The 14,997-nt window shown below is 40.2% G+C and overlaps 1 protein-coding gene across 1 annotated transcript in view; it reads left to right on the top strand.

Moving 5' to 3' along the window:
* The window catches only part of SLC39A8 (solute carrier family 39 member 8), an 895,133-nt gene extending 880,931 nt beyond the window's left edge, over nt 1-14,202 (top strand). Inside the window, exon 9 of the mRNA XM_044062117.1 lies at nt 13,800-14,202. Within this exon, the coding sequence (XP_043918052.1) occupies nt 13,800-13,949 (150 nt within the window). The 3' untranslated portion in view covers nt 13,950-14,202. The remainder of the gene's footprint in view (nt 1-13,799) is intronic.
* The last annotated feature ends 795 nt before the right edge of the window (nt 14,203-14,997 follow it).

Genomic DNA, 14,997 nt, shown 5'->3' with positions numbered 1-14,997 from the left:
TATACTCCTGGGGTTGTACCTTTGTCCTTTCTGGACAAAGGAAGTTATTAACTACCTAGACCCTTACCTCTGTGAACTTCACTCACTTAACCACCAACAACTGGTACAACTCTGATAAATATGGCTAGGCTTGTAAGGGCTCTAGGGCCGTTAGCCTAGTAATCTTCTATGAACCTATGAATCTGTGAACATGCAGGCAAAATTTATTCCACAGACTTAGGAGATATTGTGTTATAAACCTGTTCCTACACCATATTTTATTTATCTCTTGGCGAAGATTTAGGTCCCTGTTTCTGGTACTGGTGATGACATTAGATTTGCAGAGCAACAGTACAGCCAGTACAATAGGTTCACTAATGCCACTATAAGCCAGACTGAGATACCCCCTTAAACATCTGCACAAGAATGAATAAAGGGATAAAACTTCCAGTCTCTTCTTGGTAGCTTGGTGGCTTAAGGCCTGTGATATTTCTGGTTAAGAATCTTTGGGAAGTTTCTAGTTGTTTGATGTATTTAGTGGGATTTATCCCAACTGTCCTGATCAATACAGAGCTTTATAGGAGAATGTTTACCTTGTTAGACCTTGGTGAATTTCCTTTGGCAATAACCTTGGCTAAATAAAAGGATTTGCTGACAGCCATTGTCACACGATGTTCAAAAGCATGATGGGGTACTGTGTTGGGTGGATAGTTATGGAGTGAAGTAATGTGTGCAAGTAGTATGAAGACTGTCAGAAGTATTGATTGCATATAGATATTTAGGTGGAGCATGTTAGTAATGAAGTAAATGTAGTTGTTGTTTGAGCTGTGTGTGTTGTTATGAGGACCTTCATATGCAGTAGTGTTAGTTAATAGTGGTTGTAAAGACAGAAGTTGATGATGTGGCTACTGGTCTCATTAGTGTTGCGTATTTTTTGAAGGAGGAGGAGTAGGAGTGAGAGCAAAAGGGGCTAGTATGGGAGGGGTGCAGTGAAGTGGAGATACTGGTGTATTGTGGTTGGTTGAAAGGTAGTGTAGCAGTGGTGTAGTGAGTGAGGTGTCAATGGCGTGATGCAGTTGGTGGAAGTGGTGTTAGGTGAGTGGCTTACAGAGTATAAATACAAGGAAAGTGGGGGTGAGTGGGAATGGGGGAAGGGTAGTGGACATTAGAAGAACATTTATTTGAGAGTTTTGCCTCCAGTGACATTGTGTAAATACATTTCTCACATATATCAGTTTGTTTGAGAATTAACTGGTTGTTAGTAAACATGAGGCAATTTCTACATTGCCTCATGATGCCCGTATCCACCAAACTGGTAATGGAGGCAGTGGCAAAGTTCATATCCATGGCAACAGATCCTTTTTTTATTGCTTAGACAGTTGGAGAGAGACTATCAATCAATCTCAGGAGTATCTGGTTTGCAACTATGGGGACACTGCTTGTCACTGCAGGCAAGTTGTCCTTTGTGCAACTAGGTATTGGAGAAATTTCAATTGTGCTTTTACAGAAAAATGTCACTCAAGTTGTCTGAGCCTGTACACAGCACTGCCAAACACTTGAAGGGAAACTAATACGTAGACTCTGAAAATTTAAGGATGAAGTATTTAGGCAGATAGTCTGAAGTTAGAAACAAATCAAGCAGTACTTACTGAAAACAAAGAATTGGCTCGTCAAGAATGACAAAAAGAGGGGATTCACTTGAATGGCTGCTGCCTGGCTACTTCTAGTGCTGGTATCACCACAGCTTCACTCTGCTGGAATACAATGCTCCTTTGCTTCTTCTCTCACTGGAAGCAAGACGTTAGCAACAGTCCCAAAATAAGAAGCAGGCCACAGCCTGTTTGATGATCCACAGTCTTGTCCCCAGATGATGCAAGGGTCTGTAGGCTTGTTGTATCCTTTTCTTGGTAGATGCCTTGAATAGCAAACAGGCCAATCAGGACCATTAAACACAGACCCTCACTGTCCAACCAGAAACAGTCAGGAATCAGTGCAGTCTGCTCCTTCTCTCACCAGGAACAGAATATTAAGTACAAATTCCAAGCTGTCACCTATAAAGCAATTATTAGGCTTTCTGGTGATCAGCAATCTCCAGAAAATAATGTACCTGTGCTCCTTCTCTCACCAGCAGTAAACAGAACCATTAATCCCAAGATGAGATCCTCATAACTATATAAACTAGAATCCACCTACAACAAAGTAGCAGGTTTTGCAGCTAATCAGACTCTAAAATCACACCATCATGATCTCCAAACACTCAGCTGGCTAGAGTTTCCCAACCAACTCTTATTTACTCAACTTCTCATCATCTACTCTGTCTTAAACAAGCTCTCATCCTGCCCCAGCCTGTCCTCCCTAGTCTCCCAATATAACCCCCTGAGATCCCTCAGAAGCTCTGACCAATGTCTCTTACAAATTTACAAACCTAAAAAAATCTATTGGAAGAATCATTATAGCTACTTTCCAGCTCTGTCTTGGAACAAACTCCTTTCGTTTCTAAGAACTATAACCCAAGTCCCTGAATTCAAGAAATCTATAAAAAAATCACCTCAATAGCAGCTGGATTTGTCATTGCAATCACCCCACTTGAACCATATTCTCTCCCCCCACTACCCTCTACTCTTCCCTCACTCTCCTTCCTAATTTTCCTTTCCCTCTACTTATTGCTCAGAGGAGAGGATGACAGTCACCTACTACTCTCCAACACCCCCCCCCCCACCGCCTCACATTTTGGAAACATGTTGTTTGCTACATATAGCTGCTCTAAATCTCGTATCCTCACAATCGTTTGCTTATAAATCAAATGATGTCCACCATTGATAATCCCAATCTTCTTAAATTTACCCACTATCTCACTTGCGTCTCTTTTTACAGACTTCTCATTTTATACTACTACTACTGACATCTGCTGATTTTACATTATTGTATATATTCTTGCTGTATTTTACATAACATTTTTTTGTAATTTCTCATTGCTTATTTGTGTAATTTTGCTTTTTAGTGTATTTTTACTTTTTCTTTTTATTGTATTTCTACTTCATTCTTTGTTATATTTCTGGTGCTTATCATACTGTGGAGCTTTTCTCCCCCAGCCTCTGCTGAAAAAGGGCACTAGCTCTTTCATACTACCCAGTAAACAAATGTTAGTAAGTAACTAACTAAATGACTACTGAGAGGCAGAACGTGGGTTCTCCAATAACTTGTGGTCTTGCAATAGATGTTTAAAGGTACGATGAAAATAAAAGGGGTTAATATTCTAAACACGTGTACTAAGCCATCAGATGTGAAAGGGTTAACTTAAGTTTCAGCTGTCTAAGTGGAGTGTCACTAATTTTAAAAGAACAAGATAGACTGAAAGGTGGTGGGCACTTTTGTATTCTGGTTCTATGGATTACAGTGGGATGGCCAATAAATTTAAATAGTTGAAGGAAAGTTTTTGTCTTTTCGGCTTTTCCCAGTTAGGGGTCGCCACAGCAGAACTCCGGTCCGCTAATGATTTAATTTCACAAAATAATAATTTTATGCTTACTCACACCAGCCAGTAAAAGGGAAGAGGGAATGTAACATGTGGTAAATTACCATAAAAGTCAAACAACTACAAAGACAGTTGTGTTTAAGAACACAACTGCAGCAGATTCAGGTTTTTGAACAGAATTAGAAGACACTGTGAAATTATAATTGTAAAAGGAAAAACTTCAAAGATCAATGCACGTTAGGTTCAAGCAAGGCACCCTTTATTACTTGCAGCAAGGAGACAAAGCATGTAGGTACAAGGTTTGTCTAACTTTCTGGAGATCAGTATGTTATTCTTATACAGTTCTCTTCATGTCACACAGAAAATGTTACTAATCTACTGCTGACGTAGTTGGACACAGCTTTCTGTATGTTACACAAAAAATGTTACTAGACTTATTGCTGACATGGTCAGATTATTGCTGTCTTGCAAAAACATTTGAGAAAAACAACCTGGCCTTGGGCTTATTTTAGCCCACCTTGACTCTTCAATTCTTCAATTGTACAGTTCTAATACATGCGTTACATTTTGTCTAGATTCAAGGTACATTTCTAGCTTTGGTACACGTAGTGCTGACTATGGTTTAAGCTTTCAAACATCTATTGTTTTCTTTATCAAGGCTTCTAGCAGCTGCGCATTTTCTCATGGCATAAGCAGAATAAAATGTCTCTTATTAAGTTTCTGGTAGCTGCACATATTTTCATTTCATAAGCAGAATAAAAGTGTCTTTCATTAAGTTTCTAGTAGCTGTGCAGATTCATATAACATGAACAGAATAAATGTATTAACCCTTTTACGCCTTTAATGCACTAAGCATGCATATTGCTATTATGCATTTTTCTAACAATAATAATAAAATAAAAACCTGAAAAATTGCAACAAACCCTAGTTTCAACTTGTTTTGCATACATATTACAGTAGAATGTGTCCTCTATGATATAGTATACCTCCTTTACCTGCAAAGACAGCACATATGTTTACTATAAATGAATGCTGAGAAGGTATTTTTTTTTTCAAATTCCTTTCCCCTGCCCCAGGTGTGGTGCAGAGGGATAAAGCCCTGCCTATGACCCAGATCACCCAAGACTGATTAATGTCTGGGAAAGGTGGAAGTACCTGGGAAAGGTGGAAGAACCAGTGAATGGTGTGTAAGAGAAATGTGACTTATGTCAATGTGCACACCTGGGAGGGACAGTGCATCTCTCGTGACCTGGTGTATCAAAGAAGTGGCGTAGTCAGCTCCTCTAAGAACAAGTCCTGGTTGGAGGGATGTGGGTGGGTCTGCCCAAGCAGGTACATTAGCCTTTCAGTCATGTTATGGAGCAGGCACAGGTTCATAGGTTCATAGGTTAGTACTAAGCTAACTGCCCTCACGAGCCATTGTAAGCCTAGACAATTATCCCTCATGAGACTCAAACCCTGCACCTTGTGCTTGTAAGGCAAGCACCTTAACCATTAGGCCACCCTCCCAACCCAAAAACAAATTCCTCCAAATCAGGTGCATAGGTTGTCCCTCTACAGTGACTTGGAAGCCACTGTCACTACCGGGAGGGGGTTAGGCATCATAAATAAAAATACCTAATGACTGTCAGCATGATGGCTTCACAATCCTCACTTGTTTCACAGAGAAATTAATGAGCTTGAAACAGATCTTATCTCATGAGTATGAATAGTCCAGTAGATCATAAGGAGCTGCTGTTTTCAGGCAGTATGACACTAAAAATGAAATGCAGTTAAAAAAAAATACCCCCCCCCCATGTACAATGCTAGTGACAAAACAGACTGATGACTATTTAACTGTGGATCAAATGGCTGGAGTGGTCTTCCCCAACCCTATCCCACTTTCTCTGTATAACTCTGGTATTTGCTCATGATGAACGACAAATGAATAAAAGCCACAGTAATGCATTTAACTTGTTCTCAGATGCACACACTACCCTTGACAAGACATGTTAGCAGCTGTTTAAAGTATTCATGCAGACATTGATTTCACACACAGCCATATCTTGCCCCCTTCCCACAGATGAATAGCCCTGAGTAGCATCCTGCCATCACCCAGAATGATACCACAGTACAAGGACAAAATGATTGACTTCAACAATTGGCTAAGCTTCTAGTGTCATTCTAAGGGGATCCAGTATTTGTCTGCCTGGGACGACATGATCGACAGACCACGATGCTTTGCCAGAGATGGCCTGCACCTGTCGCCCTTGGGATTCCAGATAGTGGCTAAGGCTCTTTCCACCCCTATAGTGCCTTTTTTAGGCAAGGTTCAAATGACAAATTCACCACTGTAACAGGTACAAGCAAGCAAAATCTGAGGGTAATGCTACTCAATGCTAGAAGTCTAAACCTCAAAATGCACTCACTCGAGGCACTCCTTAAAATGGAGAACATCGACATCTGTGCAGTGACAGAGACCTGGTTCAAAGCTCCAGACAGCACCCCTGCATTACCAGGCTATAATTCATACCACACCTTTCGGCCACCTAACCCAGAACGAAGCACTAAAGGTGGAGGCGTGTCCATATTCATTAAGGATATCCACATCTCCAGGCTAGTTGCACAGCATAATGCATCCGAGATTATCCAACTGCAACTAAATCTGGGCAAGACCGCAATCCAAATTGTAGCTTGCTACAGACCCCTCCCCCCACCATGCCCCAGGATTTCCACTCCTCATTTCTTGATACACTGGAAAGTATTGGGGTACAACCCAACACCCAAATAATGAGCAATTTCAACTACCCCACCATTAACTGGGAAAACTACTCATGTACCAACTCTTTTGCTCATCGTTTTCTGGAATTCGTAAATTCCAACGCCTTGGATCAACTTATTCACACCCCCACCAGGGGCAGCAATATCCTAGACCTGGTGATTACCAACATGGGCAAACGGTGTTCCACACCAGAGGTCAATTTCTTGTTGGTCAGATCCTACCACAAGCTAATTACCCTAGACATCACCATCCCGCCCCCACCCCCAATTAGGGAAACCACTGTAAAAACCTTTTCCAAAGCCAACTTCACACTTCTTAAGACAGAAGTGGCAAACTTTATGACACCCATGAACACGGGCAATAGAGGTACGACTTCTGAATCCTACACAAATGCACTTTATAAGCACTTACATGAATGCATGGATCATGCTATCCCTAATAGAACCAAGATGATATCCTCCAAAGAAAGGAAGCCAATCTGGTGGTCCTCTGCCATAAACAAACTCTACAACAGAAGAAAGAAACTGTTGCAAAAAAAAGTAAAATCCCATGACTGGAGTAACTCCCTGGTCAACCTCAGTAAGAATCTGAGGTCCCTCATAAAATCCTCCAAAGCTAGTTATGAAAACAAAATTGCCACTGACTCTAAAGACAACCACAAAGAATTCTATAGCTATGTCAAGAATCTCAATGGCAACACTCAGATCTGCTCTCAGTTACAGCACAATGGCACTATGTATACAGAAACAACTGATATTGCCAACATCCTGGCAGATAGGTTCAGTGCTAACTTTACCCCCCTCTCACCCCCTAGAGGGCCCATCTCTATACCGGAAGAATGCAAAGTTCCTGTAATCATGGCTGCACAGGTAAACAACACACTTTCCAAAGCCAAGAACACAGCATCCATGGGAACTGACAATATCCCAGGCTGCGTTCTACATGAACTACAGAATGAATTGGCACCCTACCTAAGTATCATGTTCAGTCATAGCCTCACCTCTGGCTTTGTGCCCACTGAATGGTGCACCGTGACGTTTATCCCACTCCACAAAGGGGGAGCGACGATGGACCCTGGGAACTACTGTCCCATTAGCCCGATGAGCCTGGTCTGCAAGGCCATGGAACGTATCATTATGGAATTCATAAACAAAGACATTGGTAATCTCCAAACTCTGGACCCCACAGAGTTTGGGTTTGTAAAAGGCAGATCACATCTCGTAAACCTGATAGACTTCTTTGAAGTAGTCACCAAAGCCATAGATGAGGGTAAGGTGGTTCACACAGCCTATCTAGATCTCGCCAAGGCGTTCGACACCACCCCCCATTCTGGAATTATAGATAAACTCACTAAACTACGTATCAATCCCTATGTCACAAGATAGGTTGCCAACTGGCTTACTGACAGAACCCACACTGTGAAAGTAGCAGACTCCAAATCAGACTTCAGACCAGTGACAAGTGGAGTACCACAGGGTTCAGTCCTGGGTCCTCTCCTGTTTGGTATCTACATCTCTGAAGTACAGGCTAACACAGAAGGTCTTTGGCTAACTAAATTCACAGATGACTATAAACTAGGAGCCATAATCAAAACTCCTAATGATGTGGACAGCCTACAAAAGGGCCTCACTGAGACAGATGCCTGGTGTCAAAGACATGGTCTCAAGCTCAATGCCAAAAAGTGCATTGTCATCCCCTTTGGTAAAAATTCTGTACATATGAACTACCACATAGGTGGTAGTCTACTTAACACCGATAGTGTGATGAGACGTTGGGACACAGGCGGACAGTAGTCTCTCCTTTGATAATCACATCGCCACAGTGGTCATGAAATCCTTCTATGTGGCACACCTCATCACAAAAGGTTTCTCATCCAGAAAAAAAAGAGGTCATTGTTCCCCTCTACTCATCACTCATTAGACCCATTATAGAGTACAACGCCCCTTTTGGTATGTACCTCACAAGACATCTACAACAACTGGAAAGGCCGCAAAAATACCTCACAAAGAGGATTACTGACCTCAAACAGATGCGTTACGCAGACCGTCTCAAAAAACTCCAGCTTTAATCCGTCACATATCACCTACTCAGTGGCAATCTCCACCTAACATACAAAGCTATGTCAAACCCAGAGCCGTTGGACATGCTCCACTTAAAGAAATCCCAATCCCTCCGAGCTACACGCTCTAGGGACCTAAACACTGTCACCACAATAAACAGAACATGCTGCAGGAATAGATTCCTGTCCCAGAGACTTCCCATACTCTGGAACAGACTACCTATCTATGTCAAACAGAGCTCCTCATTAGCACTCTTCAAGAAAAATCTTGATGATTGGATGGGTAATAGGAAATTCACCCCGGGGATCACTTCTGTGGTTCTGCTTGACAGGGGCACAGGAAAATAATTTTCTTGGGTGGCGAAAGCCAGGGTACCTTTTTGGCTAGGCTTGTATAGGCCATAGGGCCAATAGCCTAATACCTACCTATGAACCTATATGCGGAGGTTCTCTCAAAAATCTTACTAAAACACCAGAGACCTCCAAAACACAAGACTGCTACAACTAATACAGTTTCCACAGCATCCATGACACATAACAACACCAGTCTCTCACCTACCAAGCCCTTAATGCGTAACACTCATAAACCAAATTTTCTTGTCATTGGAGACTCCATAGTGAGACACATGGATGTCCCACTCACCAGGTTAGATAAGGAGAAAGTCACAGTCAGCTGCATGCCCAATGCCAGGATTCATCAGATCATGCATGCAGTCAGGTCTCTCATCAACTACCATTATGATTCTGTCATATTTCATGTTGGAGTGAATGACCTGAGATGTACACCACTGGACTATATGAAGAGAGACACGACTGAGCTCTCTTAGTAGGTGTCCCAGGCAGGTATGTCCCTAGCCTTGAGCAGCATATTACCCTCACCTAGAATTATGCCACAGTATAAACAAAAAATTATCGAATAATTGGCTTAGTTTTTGGTGTCATTCAAAGGGGATCCAGTTTCTGTCAACCTGGGATGACATGGTTGACAAACCTCACTGCTTTGCCAGATACTGTTTGCAAATGCACCACTAGACTTTCAGCTGCTGGTGAAGGCTCTTGCCTCCCCATAGTGCCTTTTTTAGGCAAGGTCTCAAAAACAAAACTGCCAACATGAAAATTAACAATCATAACAAAATAAGGGTTATGATGCTAAATGCTAGGGGCTTAAACCAAAAATTGCACACCTTGGAAGCACTCCTATCACTGGAGGATGTAGATGTCTGTGCAGTTACAGAAACCTGGTTCAAGACCTCAGAGAGTACCCTGGCCATGCAAGGCTACAATGCCTTCCTCACCTTCAGAGCACAAAACAAATGTTTGAGAACCAAAGAAGGTGGTGTATCTATATTAGAGATAAATTCACCCCTGACTAGTTAGACAGGAGAATTCCATGCAGTTATCCCAAGTTCAGATTACTGTGAGTAAGATCCCCATTCAAGTCATAGCTAGTTATAAATCCCCCTCCATGGATCATGATGCGCATGAGGCCTACTTGACCAAACTGGTGTCAATCTAAATATTGCCAAACACTGGTCATGGGGGATTTCAATTATCCCACCATCAACTGGGAAACCTACTGTAGCGCACAAGTTCCTTGACTTTGTTAACTCAGATGCCCTGGAACAAATTGTTCAAACCCCAACAAGAGGAACAAACATACTAGATCTGGTCCTCACTAACATGACATACAGATTCACCACCATAACTGTCGGACCCCTCATTAGTTAAATATAACCACAAATCAGTCACCTTCAAACTGGCACTAACACCAGAACTCACAAAGGGTGAAGTCAGACTAAAGAAACCACCAAAGTAAACTATAGCCTCCTAGGTGAAGGTGTAAATGCATTCCAAGCCTCACCCCCAGCTAGAAGTGGTAACTATATCAAAGCTTATACTAAAGCCCTGTACAGTCACTTGTAAAAGTGTACAGACTGAGCTGTTCAAGAGAGAATCAAAGCCAGAGCCCCAAGTAAAGTTTCCCTGATGGACATCTAGCATCAAAAATCTTTACAACAAATGCAAAAAGTTGCTGTCTAAGAAAACTGAGACGAGGTCCCAATAATGGAAAAGCACCCTCTTCGGCCTCAACAGGCAAATAAGACAACATGTCAAATCCTCTGAGGGTAACTTTGAGAAAAACTTACCAATCACAGCCAATGATTGCTATAAGGCCTTTTACAGCTGCGTACGCAGCCTAAAAGGTACAGCCCAAGCTTGTGCCAAACTAGTGACTAATGGTATCATACACACTGATCCCACAGAGTTAGCAAACCTGCTAGCAGACAGATTTGGTGAAAATCACTCCCTTGTCCCCTCTAAACTTATCACAAACCTTGCCTCTAGCTCCCGCTACCCTACATAGCCAAAGAACAGCTCATTTAAGCCTTGTCTAAGGCAAAACACACAGCCACTATGGGACCAGATGGCATCCCAGGCTGTCTTGTAAACAAATTTAAAAATGAACCATCATTACCATTAAGTAACCTATTTAATCACAGCCTGACCACAGGCTATGTTCCTGCAGAATGGAGAACAGTAACAGTTATTCCCTTCCACAAAGGTGCCTACAACTCTCTTGTAGATGGGCAGTCATTACTAAATTCAATCCTGGGTATTGAATAGTCTCCATGGTATTACACTGGGATGAAATGCCTAGGCTTGAATTGACCTCCAGGTCACTAGCCTAGTAACCTCCTAAGATCCTATAATAAAAAAAAATCCCTGAAGATAAGAGAAGCTGTTTCTATTGATATCACTAGTCAGTTGAATAAAAATCATTAGGTTAAGTACTGAAATCAGTTGCTCTGAGCATAGAATAACTGATTTCAAGTGCATAACTCTTCTTGTCATAGGACACAGATTTGTCAGCCATGTTGTATTACTATGTGAAAGGGGAGGGAGTGAAGAAGCCATTCTAATAAATAGCATAATGAACCACTGTCTGGTTCTAATTCCTATTCATTTTAATGGGAAAACTGTATGGTAATTAATTTTTAGTACAGTTAATGAACTGATGAAATAATTATACTGAAAGTTTCCTGAGGTTGGGAAATTATTTTTTAGATTAGTTTCCTACTGATCTGATTTTAAAAATAATAAACATATAATGTTTAGTTCTGACCATTGTCAGTATGATGACATTACTCAGCATTTAAATGAATCTGTGAGATATAATATAAACAATCTTACATTTAAGTACGGAGGGTTGTCTTCTGGACTGTGCCAGAAAGGTCCTTTGTTTTTCCTATGCAAAGTTTACTAATATAATCATATATTTGATTCAAACCTAGCTTATTTCTTAAGCAAAACTCATTTCAATGTTTTCTGTCTTGTGTAACAACCTTCTCTCGGATGTTGTACAACCTTCTGTTAAGGCCCTATTAAATTTTTTTCCACATAAAATTGCCAAGAAGTTGTAGCTCTACTCCTTGTATTTGAATTTTATGTTGCAAACATGACTTTAAATTCACTGTATCTCCTGGTTCAGGGGGAGGTAAAGTACCACTAATAGAACATACTTTCCTATTTACTGTTGGCTCTGGTAGAAGGATATCAAAGTTACAACTACTTATAAACCATGTTACTTGTTATTTCCTAACAAGAGGTTGTCACTGAAGATAATCCCATGATTCATGCCAAAAGCTGTATCCCGGTGAATATAGAAAACTCTCTACATATATCACTTTTTTTACTCAGACTACCAGAGTGAAAAGGAACATCTACCTATACTGAACATGCACAGTAAACTCAGATGTTACATGAGGACAACGAATGAATTCAGAAAAACTGATCATCTTTCTGCTTTATTCATAAAATGGAAAGGTGTACAAGTCAGTGGGTAGACTCTATAAATGGTTGTCCACTGTATTGCGTTTTGCAACTACAATTATAGTAAAGGTCTGCAAAGCATATTAGATCACATTCCAGTAGAACTGCAGTTGCGTCATCATCATATTTCAAAACTATTTCTGTAGAATATATCTTAGAAGCTGTCACACAAACTACTTGCCCATACATGGACAAAACACTACACACTGTTAGCACATTCCATAGGTACAGTAAGAAATGTGTTGCTATGCTATAGGGTTCCTGCAACTGTTCATCTCCCATGGGTATTATGATAGTAATTTGGCAGCTACCTAACTGTTACCATTTAATGTTACAATAACTAGGGAACATTTTTGTTTAATGTATTTACCTTAAAAATAGATCATCAGTGAGCAGTTAGGGTAACAGAAAAGTTATCCTCCCTTCATCCCTACAAGAGTAATGTCCATAGCTTATAACTGCTTTTTTATTAGGTTACAACACCATGACATTTTTTAAATACTTGTAATATTGTTTAAACAAAGGGCATTGACTTAACTACAAACATGTGTCTGTGATCCAGAAGTGGTTTGAAGATCAGAATTTGTCCACTAGTACCACTTCTACACATCATTGTTGTATATCAGTTAAGGTTCCATAGTACAGTGGTGCAGGACCTGTGAAAGGCTTCACAGGGAAAAAGGCACAGTTAATGAAAACTTTGGCTGGAAAAATGCATATAAGTTAGGCAATCCTAAATATTCTGTTCTAGTGTTACGATGAAATCTCTCTGAAGATCTCCTGTGATAATAAGTGTCTTACAGACAATTGCATGTTTACTTAGCTCCAAAGGGTTCAGGCTTGGCCGCATTATATTATTTTGGGTATGCTTGGATGTACTCCCCATCCTCATGTGGATTCCTTCTGGGTACTCCAGTTACCCCTTACCTCTCCACTGCATGCTCAGAAGGTAGAGTGACTGTGTACTTCTTGACTTTTGTTGTGGAACCTTTCCCCTTTTTTTCTTATTGTAAATGAATGTTTGGTGTAGTGGAAGTAACCTTTTAAATAAAATAAAATAGAGAAAATGAATGGACCAGTAAGTAAAAAAAAAAAAGGTAAGTTTTAAAGTTTCACTTGCCTCATATTACAGAAATAGTTATCTTTATCATTGCTCACAACTTCCTGGCTAGTTTATCCTGCAGGACTGTACTGCCAATCACCTCCAGTCTTTATAACAAATCTATCATGTAATATCTATTTACTTTTATTTATAGTCTCTGAAATGCATGTTTAGCATCCTTGTCTTTACTGCTTCAGTTTAATCTTGCAAAAAATGTTGTAAAACTACTGTTTTATGCAGATTTAGTACAACTTAATATTTCTATGCTACCATGTTTTTTTTTTTGCTTTGTAGATCATTTCAATAGTACTAATGAAAGCAAGATATTACCTTACTAACTGTTTGTACTATGAACACATATGTAATACTTTCTATATTGTTTCTTTTTGTGAAGCTTTTCTCTCTGGGCCTCTGCTGAAAATGGGGACTTTATCTGATCGGAGTTTCCTTGCAAAATAAATAGAAAACAAACTTAGAATTCCATTGAAATGTATTCCATTTTTTTGACAGTTGTATATTCCCTGACTCCTTGTGTCAGCTTTTTTCCCAAACAAAAGACAACAGTAATTGACGTGCCTTTCTCTTTTTTTAGTTCTTGGAGATGAACGAAACAATAATGGACTCCATTAAAACAAGAAAATCTGATGCTAGATTCTTCCTCATCCAGAATGCTGGAATTATAACCGGATTTATTGTTATTCTACTCCTTACAATTTTTGCAGGTGACATCCAGTTGGACTGAGATTGTAAACCGTTTATTTGTACCAAAGAATCAACAGCAAACACAAAGACATTTCTGGTACCGATCCTGATGTGTTCATTGATTGCCACAGTGACTACATTTACTTTTATCTCTCACAATTATTTGAAATCTCAGAAAACCTAGTTTTACTGCCTGTACATCGTTTGGCTCCTATTTTAGAGCAAATAAGCATTTTATAGAAGTAATATCAATTTCTGAAATGAAGTTCACTAGATTAAAGTTTTTAAATGTCTTTGTAATGCTGCTACACCAAACGTTTGTAAACCTTTTTTAAATTTACTTGAAAGCCTTGGAGTTGATTGCATAGTAACAGTGGTATAAGGCCAAAGCCTATCCCAAGCTACATATTAGGGTGTGGAATGCTTTGCACCCCACTCTGACCAAGTAGGTGACATTCAGTACAATAATATTTAACTGACTGCTTTGTGTGACATAGCAGGCGGCTAGATTTAGCTTGCATTTCCTTTACTAGACCATTTTATACTTGACACAATACCATCTTTTCAGGGTATTAAAACACATAAGCCAGCCAAATATAAGGAATGGGGGTCAGAAGGGAAGAGGATTTGCATAGAGAAGAGTTGAAAGGAAGGACAAAACAAGCACAGTGATATATACTGTACAATCACAGCAGAACAACTGAGAGACTGATACAGAGGGAGGTAGTGATAGGCCTATCCTGGACTAGTAGCTTGCACAACCTGAAACATCATTGTGTACCATTCTGATATGGATCCACACAGCGGAACATTAACAGCTCGGCCCACAGCCTAGCTTATCCCATTATTTGTGATGCAAGTGAGAGAAAGTATGACCTTAAACTAAGTCTCACATTATAGACTTGCAGTTGTAGGTGTTTCAACAGCACAGTGACAACTGATCATTAACCCATCGGCATGCCATACTATGAGGCAACACACAAAGTCTGTCTGTATGGCATAGCATTCCCTGCATCTCTGTCTTGTATCCTGAAATCCATAATGAGAAAAGACGTTTCTCTCTCTCACAGAATACCATATTTAGTGTA

This window comes from Protopterus annectens, chromosome 2.part1 (genome assembly GCF_019279795.1).
Source record: "Protopterus annectens isolate FY-2018-M chromosome 2.part1, PAN1.0, whole genome shotgun sequence".
NCBI classification, from domain to species: domain Eukaryota; kingdom Metazoa; phylum Chordata; order Ceratodontiformes; family Protopteridae; genus Protopterus; species Protopterus annectens.
Note: the sequence above shows the minus strand (reverse complement) of the source record. Positions and strands in the feature narration are given on the sequence as shown.